At 43.6% G+C, this 24754-nt stretch overlaps 1 protein-coding gene and 1 non-coding gene across 2 annotated transcripts in view; one reads left to right on the top strand and one right to left on the bottom strand.

Moving 5' to 3' along the window:
- LOC124778628 overlaps positions 1–20490 on the top strand; it is a 73633-nt gene extending 53143 nt beyond the window's left edge. The window contains exons 2-3 of the mRNA XM_047253657.1: positions 16713–16865; positions 20192–20490. Coding sequence (XP_047109613.1) covers positions 16713–16865; positions 20192–20490 — 452 coding nt within the window. The remainder of the gene's footprint in view (positions 1–16712; positions 16866–20191) is intronic.
- Positions 20491–24399: 3909 nt separating this feature from the next.
- Trnas-cga lies at positions 24400–24474 on the bottom strand. Its single transcript has one exon. It is a non-coding gene; the product is annotated as a tRNA-Ser (tRNA).
- Between the last annotated feature and the right edge of the window lie 280 nt (positions 24475–24754).

The following is a 24754-nucleotide window of genomic DNA, read 5'->3' as shown; positions in this document are numbered from 1 at the left end:
CAGCATTCATGGCACTGTTTCAGACATTAGTCGAGGTCCGTGCCACATCGTGTTGCGGCACTACTGAATGCTCGGAGGGCAACGCGATATTAGGCAGGTGTACCAGTTTCTTTGGTTCTTCAGTGTATATCTATCCTGTCCTTCAATTATTGCTTTCTCGTCTTACACTTCAGCTGAGCGTGAGGTGCCCACGTTGTGTGGAGACTACGTCGTAGATTTGTGAGATCTGAATATCTTGCGACGTATACAATGTTTAAATAACTTACCGGAATGCAGCTGGGTGACATGGTCGGCAAACCACGATATTTCGACAGATAGCCATCCTGTCATTTTCAAGGCAAAACTGCAAGTCAGTTGACTTACATAGCGATGACTTGCTGCAGTTGTGCCTTGAAAATTACTGGGTAGCCATCTGTCGAAATATCGGCGGTTCTCGACGACATCACCCAGCTGCGTTCCCTTGACTTATTTGAATGTGATTGTTTTGTTTGAATGCATCCCAAGAAAAGTGACAACGTACGAAGTGATCATCATAACCACAAGACGTAAACGTGATTTTACAAAAACTACCACAACTAATTTTTTGCAAAACGAGATGGTCAATGTGTAGGTACATGTTGAAAGACTCCCCGGATATGATTTTATTAAAAATGAAAATGAAACAGCGATCGACCATAAGCGTCAGCAAAGACATTAATTATGAATGCGCGTAAGGCGAAGACAAACGAACGAAAAACATCATTCAATTTTCTTTGTACGTGGTTTTGTTTCACTCTCTCGTGTGTAGAGAGATGGTTAAGATGTATTGCTCGAAGTATGGCGTGCTACGAGTGTTATGTGTTATTTGTGATTCTGAATAAGAGAAGACATAACAACAGTATTAAGTATTTTTATTGAAGTGAAGTGGAGCCAAGTTGGGAGGATGTTCTTTATTCTTTGAGACGCACTGGTGTCTTTGGAGTCGGCTGCCTGCATCTACAATTAAAATGCAAGAGAGGAAGTCCGGACAGCACAATTTCGTACCTGCAGAACTTTTACTAAAAATGCAGTTGTACTGTACTTTAAATTTTTTCCATTTATAATTTTATTTTATTTTATTATAATTCATCTACTGACTACCGTTGTCATTTTGTGTGAAATATCATCAGAACGTTACCCGAGCCTGTGAAACCTTAATTAGAATGTGTCTTTTTTTTATCAGAGTGTGACTAAAACGGTGTTCGTTAGCTGAAATACATGTGTCCAGTCTTTCAAGCAATGATCACTGCACATTGCCTAATATTTGAGACAAAATTTAAGCTCATGCTCTTTTGGTACGGCTTTTCATTTATTCAGTACACTAAACAGCGGTGCATCTCCCGTTGGCTCAATACGGCACGAGGTCCGAAGTCCTCAGGAGTTAAAGTTTATACTTTGAAACGTAAAATTCTAAACAGCACTTTCCATCAAGGAATATTACTTAAAAAGGCAATTAACAGTGCATGTTGAGCAATCCATTGAAGGATTACTGCCGGCCGGGGTGGTCGAGCGGTTCTAGGCGCTACAGCCTGGAACCGCGCGACCGCTACGGTCGCAGGCTCGAATCCTGCCTCGGGCATGGATGTGTGTGATGCCCTTAGGTTAGTTAGGTTTAAGTAGTTCGAACTTCTAGGGTACTGATGACCTCAGAAGATAAGTTCCATAGTGCTCAGAGCTGTTTGAACCATTTTTTTGAAGGATTACTTAGATGACACAGGGTGGAGGTTTGGTAAAATATGTAACGCAAACAAACAATAATAATGATGAATGAGGTTTTCACTCTGGAGCCGAGTGTGCACTGATATCAAACTTCCTGGCAGATTAAAACTGTGTGCCGGACCGAGATTCGAACTCAGGATCTTTGCCTTTCGCGGGTAAGTGCTCTACCAGCTGAGCTACCCAAACATGACCCAACCCCCCTCCTCAAAGCTTTACTTCTGCCAGTACCTCGTCTCCTACCTTCCAAACTTTACAGTAGCTTTCCTGCAAACATTGCAGAACTAGCACTCCTGAACGTAAGGATATTGCGGAGACATGGCTTAGCCACAGCCTCGGTGATGTTTCCAGAATGAGATTTTTACTCTGCAGTGGAGCGTGCGCTGATATGAAACTTCCTGGCATATTAAAACTGTGTGCCCGGCCGAGATTCCAACTCGAGTCTCGGTCCAGCACACAGTTTTAATCTGCCAGGAAGTTTCAATAATAATGACAATAAAACATCTACCATCCTACATAACACTTTCACACTATATTTTTCCTTCTTTTTTCTGAGTAACCAGCTTTTAGAACGCGGATCGCTGCGAGACGTGCGGGAAGAGAGTCAGTGTGGTTCTGGGAAGTATCGACAGGTATGTGGAGCCATGTTCTCTCCAGTGCTGTGGCCAGCTGCGTTGGATTTCTCAGTTGAGGATCCAGGGCACGAACAGTTGGATCGAGGCGCTCGCACGGGTTTTCGACTGGGACTGAATCCGGGGTGTCTGGCGGCCAGGGAAGTACAATAGAGTCTCGATTATCCGACCTAAACCGGCCGCGGCAAGGTCGGAGAAGCAGGAGGGTCGGATAACACGGAAAATAATACAAAAAAAACACAGAAATTAAACTAAAGTAGGCCAAATGAGTAAAACATTTAATACAATACAAATCAAATTAGACTGAATACGAGGGTTGTTTTTTAAGTAAGGGCCGTTCGCGCGTATAGTCCTGTAGTTCGCGCGGGCGCCGCAACAAGCCACCGCGCCACTTGCCGGCATCATTCCCGTTCACACTGATGTAAGTTGCAGCTCTGTAGCTGACGTCTACGCATCGCTATGCTACTTTATAATGTTTACGATTATTGAATCGCCCGCCGCGTGTGAGATACGGTCAGTGATATGTTTTTTGACCGCGAGAAGCCTATCAGCTGCAGAAATTCATCGCCAGTTAACAGAAGTTTATGGCTTGAATGCAATGAGTGAAGGTAAAGTGAGTCAATGGGTTAGAGAGTTTAAAAATGGCCGTCAAAACGTCCATGACGAAGAACGCTCAGGCCGGCCCTCTGTGATCACTGATGATTTGGTGGCTGTAGTCGAAACAAAGATTCGTGGGGACAGAAGATTCACAATTTCCACTCTTTCTTTGGAATTTCCACAAGTTTCAAGATCGGTTTTGTACAAAATTGTGTCTGACAACCTAAACTTTAAGAAACTGTGTTCTCGGTGGGTACCCAGACTCCTCACAGAGGACCACAAAGGGAAGAGATTTGCCCCTTCATTGGACTTTTTGATTCGTTGCGAGGAAGAAGGGGATGACATGTTGAGTCAAATTGTCACTGGAGATGAAACATGGGCATCCCATATCACTCCCGAAAGCAAGCGACAATCGATGGAATGGCGAAACACAACCTCACCCATCAAGGTCAAAACCAAACAGACGCTGTCAAAGCGCAACATTATGGCAACTGTGTTCTGGGACCGGCGCGGTGTTTTGCTAGTGGACTTTATGCCACGAGGAACGACAATCAACTCAGATGCCTACTGTGCAACTCTAAAGAAGCTCCGCAGAGCAATTCAAAACAACAGGCGCGGCATGCTGCCAAAAGGAATTTTGCTCCTGCACGGTAACGCTAGGTCTCACACCTCTCAAGACTCGGGATTTGATTGGTTCTTTGGTTGGGAAGTTTTGGACCATGCACCATACAGCCCCGACCTTGCTCCTAGCGATTTTCACCTTTTCCGGTACCTGAAACACCATCTTGGCAGGCAGTGCTTCAATGACGACGATGAAGTGAAAGCGGCCGTGAACTCTTGGCTGTCGGAGCAGGCGGCCGAATTCTTTGAAGAGGGAACTAAAAACTTAGTTGTACGGTATGACAAGTGCTTAAATAAACAAGGCAACTATGTAGAAAAATAGGTAGAAGTGTGTAGAATCAGAAAATAAAAGTTTTTTTAAAAAAGTATTTGCATCTTTTTAAAAAAATAAAAATGGCCCTTACTTAAAAAACAATCCTCGTAGATATTTACTGTGTGAAGAAGTTAGTAGTTGTCTTTTGTTTTCCTGCTGTTTGCCTTTTCTTTGCTGCTAAATCACGTAGTCACTTAAGAAGTAAAACCTCGGTAGACGATGTTTCCTCCAGTTGCTCTACATATCTTAAAGCAGTTTCTAAGGCCTTGTGTCCTTCGTTGTGAGAAATCTTGGGCGCACTTTCCACCACTACATCCGCTTCTTCGTCTTCTTCTTTTTCGTTTACCATGTTGACTATTTCTTCATCTGTCATTTCCAATTCTTCATCTTGGACAATCCATTCATTTATGTCATCTTCTGTGGCGTCAGCACATCCTGGAACTTTTCATAACAATGAAAGTAGGGTAGTATTTTCTGGTTCGGTCTGCTGCTGTAGATTTTTATCATCTGGAGAATTTTCTTGATTTTCCTGTAGCAAAATTTTCCAGGATTTTGCAGTTATATTTGTTCCAATACTCTCCTAAGATTGGGCCGCGTCATAAGCTACGAGTTTCAAATTAATACGGCGCAACTGCTCTAGCATGTCTTCTCCCTTGTCCATAGTATTAATTAAAGAGGAAAGTAAGTTTCTGCGGTAGTTTCTCTTCAGTGTCTCTAAGGTCCCTTGGTCCATAGGCTGACATAAGGATGTGACATTTGGAGGCAATAACATGGCGTTTATATCTTGATCTTGAAGTTCACCTTCATTAGGATGACAAGTGGCATTGTCTAGAAGTAACAGTGCTTTGCGGGGCAAGTTGTTGGCTTTCAAAAACTTTTCTGTTTGTGGCACGAACTCGTTAAAAAACCATTCTTCAAAAACGTCTGAGCTCATCCAAGCATTTTTTTGGTTGTAATATTTCACCAGTAAAGCGTTTTTAGATACATTTTAAAATGCTCTCGGTTTTTTTGGTTTACCTATCACAGACAGTTTCACTTTCAAATTTGCTGTGGCGTTACTGCATACAAGAATTGTCACTCTTTCTTTGCTACGTTTGTAGCCTGGCGCTGCCTTTTCGGCCTTTGACCCTAATGTTTTTTCCGGTAAGATTTTGTAATTGAGACCAGTCTCGTCGCAGCTAAAAATTTGATCGCCTGTCAAGTTTTCCTTGTCCAATACCTTGTGAAGTTTATTCCTAAACAATTGAACATCTTCAAAATTTGCTGAAAGCTTTTCATCACAGACATTAAGTTGCCGAATTCCGTTTCTTTTCTTCCATCTATCGAGCCAGCCTATACTAGCTGTGAATTCAGGTTCACCTTCGTTTAGTTCGTTATCAAACTTTAAGGCTTTTTCCTGCAAAATAGGTCCCAACATGGGTACACCTTTATCTCTACGTTGAGTAAACCATAGGAACAAAGCTTCACTTACTTTTTCATAATCACATTTTTTCATGGTTTTCCGATCTTCCAAGACATCTGAGGTTGCTCGCTGAGAACACCACTTCTCAATTTCATTGCGGTTCCTTTTCCAGTCCCCAACTGTTGTTTTCCCGACGTTATAATCTTGCGCCACTTTTAATAAAGTTTCACCATTGTCTATTCTTTTTAAAGCTTTAAGTTTTTCTTCCGTTGAAACGACCACTTTTTTCCGTTTTGAAGCCATCACCGCAAATTTTTACAATAAACAAAGTGCAACACGTCCACTCCACTACAGATCTAAGTTAGCACTGAGGAGTGAGGAGTGGCAGACGGCGACAATGGACTGAGTATCAACAAACAACACGTTAGTCACTGACCTCTCGTAGGCTGGCGCACGGCCGGCGCGGTGAAAGTGCGGATAACACAAAAGGTCGGATAAACGAAGATCAGATAATCGACACTCTACTGTACAATAAATTGATCCTGTGCTCTTCGAACGACGCACGTACTGGTTCAAATGGCTCTGAGCACTATGGGACTTAACTTCTGAGGTCATCAGTCCCCTAGAACTTAGAACTACTTAAACCTAACTAACCTAAGGACATCACACACATCCATGCCCGAGCCATGATTCGAACCTGCGACCGTAGCAATCGCGCGGTTCCAGACTGTAGCGCCTAGAACCGCTCGGCCACTCCAGCCGGCTACGCACGTACTCTGAGAGCTGTGTGACGCATTGCATTGTCCTGCTGCCGAGGAGAAACAAACTACATGTAGGGTGGGCATGGTCCCCAAGGACAGATGCATACTTTTGTCGACCCGTTGTGCCTTCCAGAATGACGAGATCAACGAGGGAATACAATGGAAACATTCCCCAGACCATAACGCTCCCGCCTTCGTCCTGGACCCTTCCGACGGTTTCTGCAGGTTGTTTGGTGTAAGACGTTTCGTGCCGTACACGCCAACGGGCATGGGTCCCATGGAGCATAAAACGTGATTAATCTGAATAGGCCACCAATCGCCACTCGCTCGTCGTCCAGTTGCTGTATTGGTGTGCAAATTCCAGCAGTCAGCAAGGTTACATGAATCAGACCCTGCTGTGGAGGCCCGCACGCAGCAAGATTCGCTGAACGTTCGTCGAGGGAGCATTGCTGGTAGCTCCTTGGTTCACCTGGGCTGTCAGTTGCTCGACAGTTGCAGGTTTATTCTCCCGTACATATCTCCGCAGCCGTCTTTCACCCTTGTCGTCTATGGCCTGTGTTGCATTGCAGTTGCCTTGCCGCTGTTGGATAGAGCCATTTTGACATGTCTGAAATGATTTCTGAAATGATTCCCCCCTTGGTCCGAAAACCAGTCATCATGTCCTTTTGGATGTCAGATAAATCGCTCCGTCTCCGCATCACGACGACTGTAAGTAGGCTGTTTATGTTTTCTTATTGGCAATGTTAAGTAGCGCTCTGTATGAAAATCACTGGCTGTGCTGTGTGCAGTCTGTGGCTAGTTTGCATTGTTGTCTGCCATTGTAGTGTTGGGCAGCGGCAGCTGGATGTGAACAGCGCGTAGCGTTGCGCAGTTGGAGGTGAGCCGCCAGCAGTGATGGATGTGGGGAGAGAGATGGCGGAGTTTTGAAATTTGTAAGACTGTCATGAACTGCTATATATAATATGACTATTAAGGTAAATACAGTGTTTGTTCTCTATCAAAATCTTTCATTTGCTAACTATGCCTATCAGTAGTTAGTGCCTTCCTTAGTTTGAATCTTTTATTTAGCTGGCAGTAGTGGCGCTCGCTGTATTGCAGTAGTTCGAGTAACGAAGATTTTTGTGAGGTAAGTGATTTGTGAAACGTATAGGTTAATATTAGACAGGGCCATTCTTTTGTAGGGATTATTGAAAGTCAGATTGCGTTGCGCTAAAAAATATTGTGTGTCAGGTAAAGCACAGTCTTGTGTAATTCTTCAAAAAGGGGACGTTTCACGACAACTGCACTGTTTTCCGCCTCCCCGCTTTATATGCCCTGCACTGCTAGTGCTACCACCTGCCGTTCGGTGAGTGGTTATTGCATGCTGACACGAGTTAGGCACTGGTCCACATTAAGGTGACTGGACCATGTATAATACTAACATTTTATCCTCGTTCTGAGCTCAATATCTCATTCGTTGTAGAGGGATGCGTGCTCAGTTTTCCAGGCTACCAAATGGGAAGCTCCAGCAGACAAAACGGCCTTGACGTCTGCTGATAGTGTGTGTAGTGTTATGAAACATTGTGTATACAGGGTGTTACAAAAAGGTACGGCCAAACTTTCGGGAAACATTCCTCACACACAAATAAAGAAAATATGTTATGTGGACGTGTGTCCGGAAACGCTTACTTTCCATGTTAGAGCTCATTTTATTACTAATCTTCAAATCACATTAATCATGGAATGGAAACACACAGCAACAGAACGTACCAGCGTGACTTCAAACACTTTGTTACAGGAAATGTTCAAAATGTCCTCCGTTAGCGAGGATACACGCGTCCACCCTCCGTCGCATGGAATCCCTGATGCGCTGATGCAGCCCTGGAGAATGGCGTATTGTATCACAGCCGTCCACAATACGAGCACGAAGAGTCTCTACATTTGGTACCGGGGTTTCGTAGACAAGAACTTTCAAATGTCTCCGTAAATGAAAGTCAAGAGGGTTGAGGTCAGGAGAGCGTGGAGGCCATGGAATTGGTCCGCCTCTACCAATCCATCGGTCACCGAATCTGTTGTTGATACGCGTACGAACACTTCGACTGAAATGTGCAGGAGCTCCATCGTGCATGAACCACATCTTGTGTCGCACTTGTAAAGGCACATGTTCTACCAGCACAGGTAGAGTATCCCGTATGAAATCATGGCGGTGAATCGAGGAAGTACAGTACATACTAACGAAACTAAAATGAGCTCCAACATGGAAATTAAGCGTTTCCGGACACATGTCCATATAACGTCTTTTCTTTCTTTGTGTGTGAGGAATGTTTCCTGCAAGTTTGGCCGTACCTTTTTGTAACATCCTGTATAGTGCGTGCAGTGACTGGGGAGTGGGGGGAATGAATGAAAAGTGTAACAGTAGCCTTTTATTTCTTTAAATAACTTATTTGTACAACAATATTGTACACTAGGGATAAACCGAACGAGAGACAGCACTGTCTTAAGCAGAGTGGTCTTGTGTTCAGGAGAGTAGAGGCTCCGATCCTCATCTAGCCACCCTGATTTAGGTTTTCCATGGTTTCCCTAAGTTAATTCACGCGAATTCTAGGATGGTTCCTTACATAAACCCACAGCCAGCTATGAGTCGCATCCTTGTCACGCTACATCTGTAATGCTTAAATATCTGATATGTGAATCACTTAATTATTTTTGTTCTTAAATTGTAATACCAGGACATTTCCAACATACTTGTAAAAGAGATGTGCAGATGAACAAAACTAGCTACTACTACCGTGCACTTCAGCTTCTGGATACAGACCGCAGTCTTACAGCCCTTCATATCAGGATTGGCCAAGTCAGTAAACATAACACACACCATCTGCATTGCAATAGTTGGGTTTCCTGCTCTCTTCTCCAGCCCCACTCCCTGCCCCGTCCTCCATCGGCCCAGTCCCCCTCATAGTTGGGTTTCCCTTCTCTACATTTATTTATTTATCGTATGAGAACACATGTACAAAGAATACAAATTACTACACACCAACGTTTAAGCACAGCTCTCCAGGATAAAATAACACAAATAACAACAGCTATGGATGTACACCAAGGCCTTTTATGTATTTTATAACATCACTCGTCGTTGTGAGGAAATTTTCGAAAGGACCGTTGTAGGCACGAACGAGGAATGTCGATACAATATGAGCAACTGTCTGTCGCTCCGTACCACAGTCACAGGATGCTGATGAAGATTTGCCCCACTTGCAGAGAGTGTCTGCGCATCGTCCGTAGCCCCTTTGGATGCGGTTCAAGATAGTCCAAATTGCCCGAGACTGGTCGAAGCCAGGCGGTTTCTTCTGGATGCAGGACAGCTACAGGCTTTGTGGGGAACAGTTTTGTTGTCAGCAGCGTTTCCATTCATCGATGAGATTGAATTTCAGTTTCCATGAGAGTCCTGGCCGTGATGAGAGTGGCATTTCTTGATCTTACAAGGGGAGGCCGCCAATTGTGAAATTCAGATTCGATTCATACTGCGCATAATAAAAGCTCATGGCCAGAGGTGTAATGTGGCAAAGCACCAAGATGCACTTCTCAGCCGTTGTCGAGAAAATCGACAGTTAAAAGAAACCGTTGCGGTGAAATATTCTCTACGATTAATAATTTTCTACAGCGTCGTGGCGCAGTGGTAAGCACTCGGGTTCGTAATCCGAAGGTCGCGGGATGCAATTTATTTTTATTATTAGTTTTTTGTAATTCAAATATATATATATATATATATATATATATATATATATAAAAACTATTAATGAATTGTTTATGCATGTTGGTGAAGGCGGATCGCTCTCCAATTGTACCGCCTCCATTTTTCCGTTTTTTTAACAGGGTGTACCAAAGCTCTCTCGTCCGCACTAATTTTCGACGATGTTATAAGTTGCGCTAGGGACTGCATCTACCTTCTTTCGAAGTTAGCAGGCAACTACGCTGTTATGCGGCGGCTCGTTTCGGCCTATTCAACATCTGTCCTTCAAGTGTAACGAGCTAGTAACGGAGTTTATATTTCATACCTGCCGCAGCAAATTTGTGTTCGTGGGGTCTCTATTCTAATTCGAACGTTTGACTTACGCTATACGTATTCGTTTCGGAATACCGTTTCTACGTCTTCTGGTAACTATACGTGGTTAACATTATGAAGACAATTAATAACATTTGTGAAATACAACTTTGTTTGCGGAAAACATAATGATATTCGAAGTCGCCAGTTTTTCCACGACAAACAACTTTCAATAACTTATTATATGCATAATTGTTGCAACTGATTGCCGGGAATTATATATATATGAACTACAAAAAACAAATACTAAAAAAAAAAAAAAAGGTTGCATGACGCAAGATTCGATCCGGCTACCTTCAGATTACGAACCCGAGCGCTTACCACTGCGCCACGACGCTGTAGAAAATTATTAATCGTAGAGAGTATTTCACCGCAACGGTTTCTTTTAACTGTCGATTTTCTCGACAACGGCTGAGAAGTGCATCTTGGTTCTTTGCCACGTTACACCTCTGGCCATGAGCTATTATTATGCGCACTATGAATTGAATCTGAATTTCACAATTGGCGGCCTCCCCTTGTTAGTCTTTTTCGCTCCGCAGGGAATACGTCGTCCACCATTGAAAGATCAGTGTTATTAGCGATCTTCTGGTATTCACGCAGTAGCGCGCTCTTCCATCTGACATCGGGAGGTGGAATGTGGCTCAAGATAGGTAGCCAATGTGTGGGAATAGATCGTATTGACACACTAACAATGTGCATGGCCTCGTTAAGTTGTGCGTCTATCTTTTTATGTGTGGACTATTAAGCCAGACAGGCCCCCAGTACTCTGCTGCTGAGTATACCAAACTGAGTGCTGATACCCGGACAGTTTCGTTGACGATCCCCAACGTGAGCCGCAGAGTTTATGGAGAATGTTGTTTCTGGTTTTGAGCTTAGCAGAAGTTCGTGTCAAGTGCTCCTTAAAAGAAAGCGTCCTATCTAAAGTGATCCCAAGGTATTTTCGGTCCATATTATGATGAAGTTTGTCTCCTTCGAAATAGACATCGAGGGCTCTGTGAGCCGATCTATTGGACAGATGAAGACTTGAAACTACTGTTTTATTTAAGTTTAGTTGTAACCTCCATTTGCGGAAATAGTGGCTTAAGATATGTTGATCAGAACTTAGGATTTCTTCAGTTCTTTCAAAAGTTTTGTGTTAAGCAGCTATTGCCCAGACCTCTGCATAACCAAACTTTCTGGACTGTGTTGGAGGGATATCTGATATATAGAGAGTAAACAAGAGAGGAGCAAGGACGGATCCCTGTGGCAAACCTTTATTCAATACTTTTGGGCAGTTGGTGTCTTTTTGCGTAATCGCAGTAAATGCCCTTCCAATTAACATGTTGTCAATTAGTTTTGTTATCTGTTGGCATGGGACAATTTGCAATAATTTATAAAGCAGTCCATGCTTCTAAACTTAGTTCGACGAAAGCAACTGATGTTTTTTTTTTTTTTTTGCTTCATTTAGTGTCCTGCTTCAATAGATGTTGTTAATGATAAGACTTGATCAGTGCAGCTCCGTCCTGAACGGAATCCAGTTTGCTCAGGAGGAAGGTTCTGAAAAATTACTGGACTAATCCGATTCCATAGAATTCTTTGACAATGACTCCTCCCAGCTCTACAATATTAGTCGCTAAATATCTATTGTTAACAGTTAGTAGATTTTTCACATCCCACCAGCAGAGCTATCCTTCGATATATTTGGCTGCGTAATTTTTGACTTAGGCGTTTCGTTTCCTAACTAGAGTTTTTTATCGCACTAGGAACCCCTTGAGTGCAAGGTCGCAAGAGACCAATGTTGTTTACGGCATTCGACGCCCCTCATATTGTACGCCGTGCAACCACAATATTGGCTGCTATTGGCAACGAGGGTGAACACAGTATGAGGCTGCGTAGCGTAGTTGAACTTCTTACTCGGCGAGTAACTCACAACAGTGCTGCAGTGCTAGTGGTGTTGGTGTAATGCACAGCAATGGCAACGATAAACGAAGGAGACATTTCATTATATCTACAACAGTAGCTGAAGTTGGTATTTAGTCAGAAAGAAACCCAAGGAATTTCGAGAGTGAGAAAGAAGTGGCAGCTGAAATACACTCCTGGAAATGGAAAAAAGAACACATTGACACCGGTGTGTCAGACCCACCATACTTGCTCCGGACACTGCGAGAGGGCTGTACAAGCAATGATCACACGCACGGCACAGCGGACACACCAGGAACCGCGGTGTTGGCCGTCGAATGGCGCTAGCTGCGCAGCATTTGTGCACCGCCGCCGTCAGTGTCAGCCAGTTTGCCGTGGCATACGGAGCTCCATCGCAGTCTTTAACACTGGTAGCATGCCGCGACAGCGTGGACGTGAACCGTATGTGCAGTTGACGGACTTTGAGCGAGGGCGTATAGTGGGCATGCGGGAGGCCGGGTGGACGTACCGCCGAATTGCTCAACACGTGGGGCGTGAGGTCTCCACAGTACATCGATGTTGTCGCCAGTGGTCGGCGGAAGGTGCACGTGCCCGTCGACCTGGGACCGGACCGCAGCGACGCACGGATGCACGCCAAGACCGTAGGATCCTACGCAGTGCCGTAGGGGACCGCACCGCCACTTCCCAGCAAATTAGGGACACTGTTGCTCCTGGGGTATCGGCGAGGACCATTCGCAACCGTCTCCATGAAGCTGGGCTACGGTCCCGCACACCTTTAGGCTGTCTTCCGCTCACGCCCCAACATCGTGCAGCCCGCCTCCAGTGGTGTCGCGACAGGCGTGAATGGAGGGACGAATGGAGACGTGTCGTCTTCAGCGATGAGAGTCGCTTCTGCCTTGGTGCCAATGATGGTCGTATGCGTGTTTGGCGCCGTGCAGGTGAGCACCACAATCAGGACTGCATACGACCGAGGCACACAGGGCCAACACCCGGCATCATGGTGTGGGGAGCGATCTCCTACACTGGCCGTACACCACTGGTGATCGTCGAGGGGACACTGAATAGTGCACGGTACATCCAAACCGTCATCGAACCCATCGCTCTACCATTCCTAGACCGGCAAGGGAACTTGCTGTTCCAACAGGACAATGCACGTCCGCATGTATCCCGTGCCACCCAACGTGCTCTAGAAGGTGCAAGTCAACTACCCCGGCCAGCAAGATCTCCGGATCTGTCCCCCATTGAGCATGTTTGTGACTGGATGAAGCGTCGTCTCACGCGGTCTGCACGTCCAGCACGAACGCTGGTCCAACTGAGGCGCCAGGTGGAAATGGCATGGCAAGCCGTTCCACAGGACTACATCCAGCATCTCTACGATCGTCTCCATGGGAGAATAGCAGCCTGCATTGCTGCGAAAGGTGGATATACACTGTACTAGTGTCGACATTGTGCATGCTCTGTTGCCTGTGTCTATGTGCCTGTGGTTCTGTCAGTGTGATCATGTGATGTATCTGACCCCAGGAATGTGTCAATAAAGTTTCCCCTTCCTGCGACAATGAATTCACGGTGTTCTTATTTCAATTTCCAGGAGTGTATTAGTGTTTCTGCAAGATGAGTCAGTGGTGTTGTATACGCTCGACTGTGCGGACAATGAACATGAGCGGTACAATGATGATGACACGTACTTACCAAGTGTAAGGGATACCGAAACAGGTGACGAGCCACGTAGTTCATCATCCTTGGCGGCAGAGAGCCACAAATCCCGTCTCCTGTGAGACGTATTAAAGAACAATCGTTGTCCAAGGTACGGGCTCTACACATAATTACGTGCAGGGAAGATCAACCGCAGCACAGTGAAAAAACAATTACGATCAGATTTCGAACATGTCCGCAGCAATATGACCGTGTAGTGCATAAGGAAAACCACGGGTATTCAAGGGAGGACAAGGCGCACTTGTTACAAAAACTGGTGTATGGGCGTTTCAAGGATACTCGATACAATTTACAGAATGTGCCTGTTAGTGACCTACTAACGTTATGCACATCAGATTGTGCACCACATAGTGATTCCAAGGCATACAGAGGATGGTTGCATAGCTTCAAACAGTGCAACACACTTGGAAGGCGAAAGATAACGATATTTCAAACAAAGCGTCAACTTGGCGATGCACAGCAAACTGCGGAACCATCCCGAAAATTTTTAGTTGAGATATATAGACTTATTCTGTCGTTCAGTACCAATTTTTCTTTCAACTGCGAGCAATCGAGATATGAAGAGGAAATGCATGTGAAAGGACACCTAGAAATTAGACGCACCAAGTGAGTTGTATCAAGATTGACTAGCATGAGTCTCTTAACGCGTTCGTTTAACGTTGTGTCGACTGTTAATCTGGAGGGTAAATTGGCTGTAAAGTTATTTACTATCCTGCGAGAAGTTGGAGGTGGTTTGACGCACGCGATTCTTTCTCGTATGCGTTATCTTGCAAGGGCAGAAGGGAATATTTACGTCTCAGCAAACAAAAGTGGGAAAATGGGCGTGGGAGAACTACAACTATGGTATGAGCCCTGCTCGCTTGATTTCCTGGTCTGCGTATAAAAATCATACCTCTTTGGAGCAAACTATACATGCTGAAAAGTGTGTGACATTTCAATTCATACCAATTAGAACCACTAGACAAATTCCGCCTCCGGATGTTTGTTTATCGCACTAGCTACAGCTACGCCTTAAGGGCAACCAGTTTCACGAGAAGTCCCACGACAGGCTGTTGCGCATTCGGTTGCATGCCCTCAAATTTCATTAGTTCTCATCACCCCGTTACACCAATATGATTCTATGTGCTTGTTTAAGACCAGATACCTAGCTGAGCGTCCTACACGGATCGTATTTCCCAAAAAATTCGTCTTCGATCTTGATGGTGCGAACCTTCGTGATCACTGTGGTTCACTACTTTTTTTTGTGGTAAGTTCCTATGGGGCCAGACTGCTGAGGTCATCGGTGCCTAGGCATACACACTACCTAATCTTAGACTAACTTACGCTAAGGACAACACACACACCAATGCCCGAGGGAGGTGTTCATTGTGCAAGTTAATGCTTTGTTTTGAACATTTCTTGATTATCGACGATGTCCATTTTGTGAAGTGTAATACATACATCTCATACAAGGTTGATCTTTACACCTCTCGGACACTCAGTTTCTGTCACCGTCCTAATAGACATTGTGAGTCATTAGAAGCTAATATTTCTCCTGTGATAACTGTTAACGCAACACTTTCAAATGAACCTTAGTAAAGGCAGAACTTGCAACCACGCACTCAAGGGGTCCCTTGTCAGTTTGAAAATCACTGAACTGCCAAAGAAACTGGTACACCTACCTAATATCGTGTAGGGGCCCCGCGAGCATGCAGAAGTGCCGCATCAAGACGTGACGTAGACTCGCCTAATGTCTGAAATAGTACTGGAGAGAACTGACACCATGAATCCTGCAGGGCTGTGCAAAACCCGTAAGAGTACGAGGAGACGGAGATCTCTTCTGAATAGTACGTGGCAAGGCATCCAAGATATGCTCAATAATGTTCACGTCTGGGGAGTTCGGTGGCCAGCGGAAGTGTTTGAACTCAGAAGAATGTTCCTGGAGCCACTCTGTAGCAATTCTGGACATGTAGGATGTCGCATTGTCCTCCCGGAATTGCCCAAGTCTGTCGAAATGCACAAAGGACAAGAATGGATGCAGGTGATCAGACAGGATGCTTACGTACGTGTCACCTGTCAGAGTCCTAGCTAGACGTATCAGAGTTCCCATATCACTCTCAATGCACACAGTTCACACCATTACAGAGCCACCACCAACTTGAACGTACCCTGCTAACATGCAGGAACCATGGATTCATGAGGTTGTCTCCAAACCCGTACACGTCCATCCGCTCGATATAATTTGAAACGAGACTCGGCCGACCAAGCAATATGTTTCCAGTCATCAACAGTCCAATGTCGGTACTGACGGGCCCAGGCGAGGCGTAAAGCTTTGTGTCGTGCAGTCATCAAGGGCATACGAGTGGGCCTTCGGCTCCGAAAGCCCATGTCGATGATGTTTCGTTGAGTGGTTCACACGCTGACACTTGTTGACGGCCGAGCATTGAGATCTGCTGCAACTTGCGAAAGGTTTACACTTCTGTCACGTTGAACGATTCTCTTCAATCGTCGTTGGTCCCGTTCTTGCAGGACCTTATTCCGGCCGCAGCGATGTCGGGATTTGATGTTTTACCGGATTCCTGATATTCACGGCACACTCGTGAAATGGTCGTACGTTAAAATCCCACGTCATCGCTACCTCGGAGATGCTGTGTCCCGTTGCTTGTGCGCCAACTGTAACACCACGTTCGAACTCGCTTAAATCATGATAACCTGCCATTGTAGCAGCAGTAACTGATCTAATAAATGCGCCAGACGCTTCTTGTCTTATATGGGCGTTGCCGACCGCAGCGCCGTGTTCTGCCTTTGAATTTGAATACGCATGCCTATACCAGTTTTTTTGGCGCTTCAGTGTATTTGCCCTAGGCCTTGATGACAATATAAGCTTGTCAAGTGTCATGGTTGTGGTCGGTTGTTGATTTTTTTTTAACTTAAAAGCTTCTTCGTGACGTTTGAGACTGACCAGAGATCTCCATTGCAGGACTCATCTGTTACTCGTGCGTGTACTCCGCGGGAGACAAAAGCAAGGCTTGTGTGGACAGCCCAGACATGGTCACGTCGGGCAGTCCCAAGGTCACCTGCAAGACCGAGCAGAAGTACTGCACCATCCAGCGGCAGGAGATCCGCTCCACTGGTGAGTACAGCTCTCACTGTGCTGTTTTCATTCATTTATTTATCGTTTGGTGCACATCGTAATAAATAAATAAATAAATAAATAAATAAATAAATAAATATATATATATATATATATATATATATATATATATATATATATATAACGTTAAGGCTAACAGAGTTCTTATGTACATATACATACATTGAGGTGACTAAAGTCATAGGATACCTCCCAATACCGTGTCGGATCTCCTTTTGCCTAATGTAGTGTAGCAACTCGATGTGACATTGACCCAACAAGTCGTTGGAAGTCCCTTGCAGAAACATTGAACCATGCTGCCTCTATAGCCGTCCATAATTACGAAAATGGAAAATGGTGCCAGTGCATGATTTTGTCCACGAACTAATCTCTCGATTATGTCCTGTAAATGTTATGTGAGACTCATGTCGGGTGATCTGGGTGACCAAAGGGAGAAAGGGATAATGCAGATAATTTTAGACCTATTTCTATGCCATAAAAATTGTGCCCGGGGCTTATTTAGTTTAACTTAAAGTTATACAATGGTCACTGAACTAAGCAACCCATGTTCAAAACTCAATCAATGTAAGTATTTCTAGAAATATTGAATGCCATTATTTAAATCCATTTGGAAAATATTCGAAACTCTTCCCGATAATAAAAATTGCATAATGAGCTGTTGATAGTCATCACTGTGAAGACTGGTTTGAAGCAGCGCTTGCAGCGCTTCATGCTACTTTATCATGTGCAACCCTCTTCTGCTCTGAATAACTACTGAAAACTACATCCCTTTGAACTTCTTACTGTATTCAAGGTCGGTGCTCCACACCTCCCCCCCCCTCCCCTCGTCCCATACACACACTTGGTGCCATTACCAAACTATCAATTCCTTCGGAGGATGTGTCCCATCAATGAATTCCTTCTTTTTGTGAAGTTGAGGCACGAAGTTCTTCTTTCCTCAGTTCGATTCAGTAACTCCTCATTAATTTTTCGATCTATCTATCTAATCTTCAGTATTCTTCTATAGCACCAAACTTCAAAAGTTTTTACTCCCTTGTTGCCTGAACTGTTTATCGTCCATGTTTCACTATCATACAAGTCTACACTCCACAGAAATAACTTCACAAAAGACGTCCTAAGACATACATTTATATTAGAATTTAACAAATGACTCTTTTTCAGAAATGCTTTCCTCATCATAGCCAGTCTGCACATTATAGCCTCTTTACTTCAGCCACGATCAGTTATTTTACTACCCAAATAGCAAAACTCGTCTAGTGCTTCAATTCCTCGTTTCCTAACCTAATTCGATTATAACCCATTACATTTGTTTTGATTTTGTTGGTATCCATGTTACAATCTGTTTTCAAGACACAATCCATTACATTTAACCAGTGTTTCAAGTCACTTGCCTCCCATGACAGAGTTACTGTGGCAGTCACTGGCAAACATGAAACTTTTTACTTCTTCTCTCTGACAGCTAACTCCCTTTCCTAACTTCTCCTTAGTTGCTTTACCCTGCTTCACTCCCTTCTCAACTACGCTTTCCCTTTAATGTCCTTTCACTCTGGTAATGGCAATCCGTTTCTGTACAAGTTGTAAATAAACTTTCGCTCCCCATTTTTATCCAAGCTATCTCCAGAAATCCAAAGTGTGTAGTTTAATCAGTATTGTCAAAAGCTTTCTCCAAATCATTTCTTCAGCCTGTCTTCTAGGATAAGTCATATGTGCCTTGAGTGTTTGTACATTTCTGCAACACGAAGTGATTTTCTCCCAGGCCTGCTTCTATGTTTTCCTGTTCTTCGAGTCAGTATTTTGCAACCACGAGTTATTAAACTGTTGGTTTAGTAACATTCACACGTGTCAGCACCTGCCTTCTTTGGAACTGATTTTGTTAAATTCTTCTTTAAGTGTGTGGGTATTTTGCCTGTCTCACATATTTTGCACACCAGATGGAATAGTTTTGTCACGACTCTCAAGGATCTCAGAGGAATGTAATCTGTTTAGGGGCTTTGTTTCCACTAAGATCTTTCAGTGCTGTATCGAATTTTCTCACAGCATCATCTCTCCCACTGCATTTTCACCAACTTCTTCCTGTTTATCCATAAAATTGTCCTCAAGTTTGTTTCCATTTTATAGACCTTCTATACCGGGTGATTTAGTGATGACGATACAAACTTTCAGGGATGATGGAAAAGGGTAAATGTGACAATTTGAGGATAAGTAACAATCGTTCTGGTACTGGTACTGCTCTTCCTGAGATTGTACTGTTCTTGCTATGGTGGTAGGTTGGACGTCTTTCAGCGATGGCAATATTGACCAAAACAGGGAAAAAGATGCCTAGTAAACATGGGCTTCAAAATACATACCTGAAGGGGAATAAGCACTTGTTCACCTTCGATACTGTGGAGCACATCCTTCTCCTGCAACCTCTTTCGTTTTCATGTTTTTGAAGGAGTTACTATGAATGAAAACAACCTGCCAGGGTAGCCGAGAGCGCTAACGCGCTGCTTCCTGGACTCGGGTAGCCGCACCAGCCCTGGATCGAGTCCGCCCGGCGGATTAACGACGAGGGCCGATGTGCCGTTCAGTCTGGATGTGGTTTTTAGGCGGATTTGCACATCCCACTACTCCATGGATTCCACTCAATGCAGACGGTTGGGGTACACTAATTCCATCCGGGGGGGGGGGGGGGGGTACGGGGTGGCGGCAGGAAGGGCATCCGGCCACCCCTTCAACATTAACATGCCAAATCCGATTAACAATGGCTGACCCTGAATAACTGCGGGACAAGGCTCAAGTGATAGAATAGTATGAACGAAAACAAGAACTAAATCTCCAGTAAATATGGACTCTAAAACGTATGTCTTCAGAACTATGAGCACTTATTCATCTTTGTCACTGTGAAACACATCTCTTGTACCGAACATGTGTTCATAGCTCAGTAGGTATGCACTTTAGATGCCTTGCTTACTAGACTTTTTTTTCTAGTTTTGGTCCATACTATCACTTCTGAAAGTTGCCTACCCTACAATCTTAGCAGCAACTGTACCATCTTAGCAATAATAGTGCCGGTACATGTATTCCACTGTCAGAGGTATCAGAAAGATTTTCGCTTATAACCAGTGTCCCTTACCTGACTGACTCATTTACTCTTCTCCATCTTCCCTGAAAGTTTGTAACATCGTCACGGAATCCCTCTGTGTATTCCTTTAACTGTGAATTGCGTCTGCACTGCACCAGTAAACAACAGTCCTTTGGAATTCGACGATGTGTAATAAAAACAAAGTCGAGGACGAGCCCTTATAGATGGCGACGTGTTGCAGGTGAAGTGAACTCGTTCTTCCGCGGCTGCGCGGAGGAGCCCAGCTTGAAGGACACTGTAATAGAGGACGACTCGTTCAAGACGTACTTCCGCTCCTGCCAGACCAACCTGTGCAACGCCGGGGACGGCCTCAGCTCACTCGGCGGCGGCGGCGCTATTCGCGACCCGGGTGCGCAGGGCTCGCTCATCGTGCCCGGCATAGGTAACGGCGCAGGCGCAGTCGCGCCGGCCTACGGCCGCTGGGTGGCGTTGCTGGCGGCGGTAACGGCGGCCGTCGCCGGCCGGGCACTCGCCGCCTAGCCAGAGGGGCCGGAAGTCGGTCTTGCCGCCTAGCGCGGGCAGCTGTAGCAGCGCCACGAAGCGAGCGCTGGCGGCGGCTGCGGCTGGATACCACCTCGCCGACTAGCGAGAGTAGGGACATGCGGTGTTGCCAGATCATGGACGCTGAGTTCGATTTCATCGTCGATATCGAAACATCGATAGCTAATAATAAACTCTGTGTTTTTAATATCAATGTAAAATGACGAACATACAGAACGGCGTAAAGAGCAACATGACAATACGTGTAATATTATATTCATTAATCTACAAATAAAGCAAAAATTAACGTTACATATCCCACAAGTCATTGTCTACAGACTGTAATGCTTTTTTGTTACCTGTTTGTTATACCAGTGACAATCGAGGAGCAAACTGATTCTTACTGCTGATTCTATATTTAACGTACCACAGAATTCTCCCCCTTTATTGTAGTGAACTTCGCAAAAAAGAAAGTGTTATAAAATTGAAAGGTAATAAAGTATTAACAACCGCTGACATTGCTCAGATGCAAATACGACTTTTGTACACCAGTGTCATCACTTTGTAATCATCATTAACGTTGACATAGCCTGTGTAAAAATAAAAGAGTTTCAAAGTAACAAACGGAAAAAGTAAAATTATTCGAGAACTAATAAAAAGAAACACCTGAACAACCTTAACTGTGAATATGTTGTTTTCTTTAATATAAGTAGTTACATTTGCGAAGCTCAAATGTAATCCTACATTATTAACGGAAAATTCAGTTGCATAATTAGATGTATTATTTTTAGCAATTTAAAAAATCGAAAAATATGGTGGGCACTCTAGTTGACACCATGGAGTCATGAACTGAATGGATGAAAGACATTATTCCACACTTATTTACATCAGTAGTCCATATTCCTGCCTTTTTTCCTTCGAAAATATTGAAATACAGCTCCCCAATGTCACACCCCTGGAGTTGTTAAGGGACATGTTCAGAAAAAAATTCGTTTAAATGTTGAAAAAGTTAAGTCTTAGTGGCAATATCGAAGGTCGATTTTTTTCTCTTTGATGTCGAGTTATGTTCTTTCAAAGACTTCATTATCGATGCTGAAACTAATTTGCAAACACCCGTCATTGATATTTTGTAAATAATGATGATCATCTAACGTACCTAACCCAGACTGATGTGCACACGGTGATGGGGCACTGACCACTAGCGAGAGAAATGGCGATGGTACAGAAGGGTGAACCATTCATCAGTAGCTGTTGTCCATTACTGTCTTGCATTTTTTCTTTAGTTCCATGCCTTTATCATTTCCTCCCTGACACTGTCCATTAGTTGCTGTCTTGTTCTTCCTCTCCTTATCATTGTTCGCCTTGAAAGTACATGTAATGTTCCACTCATTATTGCTAAAATTTTATCATTACTATTTTTGTATTGCACTCATAATTTTCCTTTCAGTTTCTTCTCGCATCTATACCCTAATTTATAAAGCATTATTAGGTGTCCAGATGCATATACTTCATTTACTTTGTACATTTAAGAAATAGAATTTCAATTTACTCGGCTGTTTTTTATAATTTAAAAATTCTTGTACTGCATAAAGGTACTGTTCCATCAGAAATGACTTAAGGTTATATTTAAATGTATCTTTATTTCGCTGCAATTTTAACTCACTAATTGGGCTGTTGAATACTTTAACTGTTACCTGTGAAACACCTGCGTGATGCAATAGTGTTCTACACTGAGACATGTGTATTACTGATGTTTCTTGACCGAGCAAGGTGGCACGGTGGTTAGCACTCTTGACTTGCATTCAGGAGGACGACAGTTCAATCCCATGTCAGGCCATCCTGATTTAGGTTTTCCATGACTTCCCTAAATCGCTTCAGACAAATGGCAGAATGGTTCCTTTGACAGGGCATGGACGAATTCTTTCCCCATCCTTCCCTAATCTGATGAGACCGATGACCTCGCTATTTGGTCTTTCCCCCAAGTCAATCCCCCCTCCCCCAACTGTCTGATGTTTCTTGCACTGTGGCCATGGACATGTTTATTTTGTTGTAGATATCCAGTACTGTCTAAAGGATACTTTTTTTGCAAACAGGTTCTGTTCATATATCATTATTTTCAAGTATATGAAATGTGGTCTACATGTTTCCAGTCTCTTTAGGTTGGAGATAGCCCTGACTGCTCTTTTCGCATCCTAAAGATTTTTATGTTAGTGGCTGAGTTTCCCCAGGAGATAACCCCATATTGGGGTAATAAACTGAAATATGTGTTATATGCCAGAATGACTATTGTTTTGCTTGCACTTTTGCTTAACACAAAAAGAGCCTACCAAGCTTTTAAAACCTTTTTTCCAAGTTCTTTCACATGACAATTCAACCTTAAATTGTACCCTTATCACTAGAACGTTTGTTTCAGCAAATGATTTCAGTAATCTGTTGTCAAGATATGATGTTGTATCAAATTCTTGTACAAGTGGAGATGAGTGGAAATGCATAAGTACAATTTCTTATTTATTATTATTTTATTTTTTTGAAACCAACTAGTAACTAGGGACACTGAGGTATCTGTTGCTACTTTCATAGAGATTTTGTCAGCAACTGTTATTAAAATGCCGGTGTCATTAGCAAAAAGCCATTTAAGTGATTGATGTAAAGGAGGAACAAGAGAGATTCTAAGACAGAGCCTTATGGCACTCCATACATTATTGGTGATTTATTGGATAAATGTGTTGTTACTGTAATAACATTTTCTTTAATGTCACCAAGCTTTAAAATCACCAGTCGCTGTCTGTCTTCTAGGTACAATATTATCCACTTATTTAGAATCCCTCTAACAGCTTTTAAGCTAATTTGTGGATAAGAGACATTGTGGTTTACTCTCTATAGAGCACAATCTTTCTTTGATATTTCTAAAGATACATTTCTCACTTCTGTATTTCAATGTAGCCAATTAAACAGATTGTACTGACATATGCCCTTACTAATTTCATTTTACTTGTCACCTGTTTGCAATGTGTTTGCATTGGCTAATATATCCTAAATCTTCTGTCACTTTGTGCTGATTCCCGTAATTTCAAAGTAAATATGTAACATAATTGATATTATATTAGTTTTTAGTCGAAACTGTCGACAGATGTGGTTTGCTTGAATTAAATAAAAATAACTTTTAAATTCAATAAACTGCAAGTACATTCCAATGTATCCCTGCCTGAAAGAATATACCTATTCTTTGTTCAGAATGCTGTTAGAGAAGGGAGCCATGATCAGAGGAAGTAGGCTCAACCCAACACATATAGACTTCTGCAAGGGGAGGAGGTGTGTGGAGAAACAAGTTTCAACAACCTTGCACAGTGTTGGCATTACACACGTGCTATTTTTTCATACAAGTGTCAATACATAAGCACAACTGACACAAGCAACTTTACAAACACTCAACCATTTTGTGTAAGTGCTTTATTGGTATGTTAATTTTCTATAGCAGTACTTACTCACAGAAATTCCGTTTCAGTTCTTTAAAACAGTCTTCAACAACATTTTAAAACATTTTCCTAATCAGTCTGTGTTGCAAAAAACCTTCTCAAATGTGAAACTTCCTGGCAGATTAAAACTGTGTGCCAGACCGAGACTCGAACTCGAGATCTTTGCCTTTCGCGGGCAAGTGCTCTACCAACTGAGCTACCGAAGCACGACTCACGCCCGGTACTCACAGCTTTACTTCTGCCAGTACCTCGTCTCCTACCTTCCAAACTTAACAGAAGCTCTCCTGCGAAACTTGCAGAACTAGCACTCCTGAAAGAAAGGATATTGCGGAGACATGGCTTAGCCACAGCCTGAGGGATGTTTCCAGAATGAGATTTTCACTCTGCAGCGGAGTGTGCGCTGATATGAAACTTCCTGGCAGATTAAAACTGTATGCCCGACCGAGACTCGAACTCGGGATCTTTGCCTTTCGCGGGCAACTGCTCTACCAACTGAGCTACCGAAGCATGACTCACGCCCGGTACTCACAGCTTTACTTCTGCCAGTACCTCGTCTCCTACCTTCCAAACTTAACAGAAGCTCTCCTGCGAAACTTGCAGAACTAGCACACCTGAAAGAAAGGATATTGCGGAGACATGGCTTAGCCACAGCCTGGGGGATGTTTCCACAATGAGATTTTCACTCTCCAGCGGAGTGTGCGCTGATATGAAACTTCCTGGCAGATTAAAACTGTGTGCCCGACCGAGACTCGAACTCGGGATCTTTGCCTTTCGCGGGCAAGTGCTCT

Source organism: Schistocerca piceifrons, chromosome 1 (genome assembly GCF_021461385.2).
Source record: "Schistocerca piceifrons isolate TAMUIC-IGC-003096 chromosome 1, iqSchPice1.1, whole genome shotgun sequence".
Taxonomy (NCBI): Eukaryota; Metazoa; Arthropoda; class Insecta; order Orthoptera; family Acrididae; genus Schistocerca; species Schistocerca piceifrons.
Note: the sequence above shows the minus strand (reverse complement) of the source record. Positions and strands in the feature narration are given on the sequence as shown.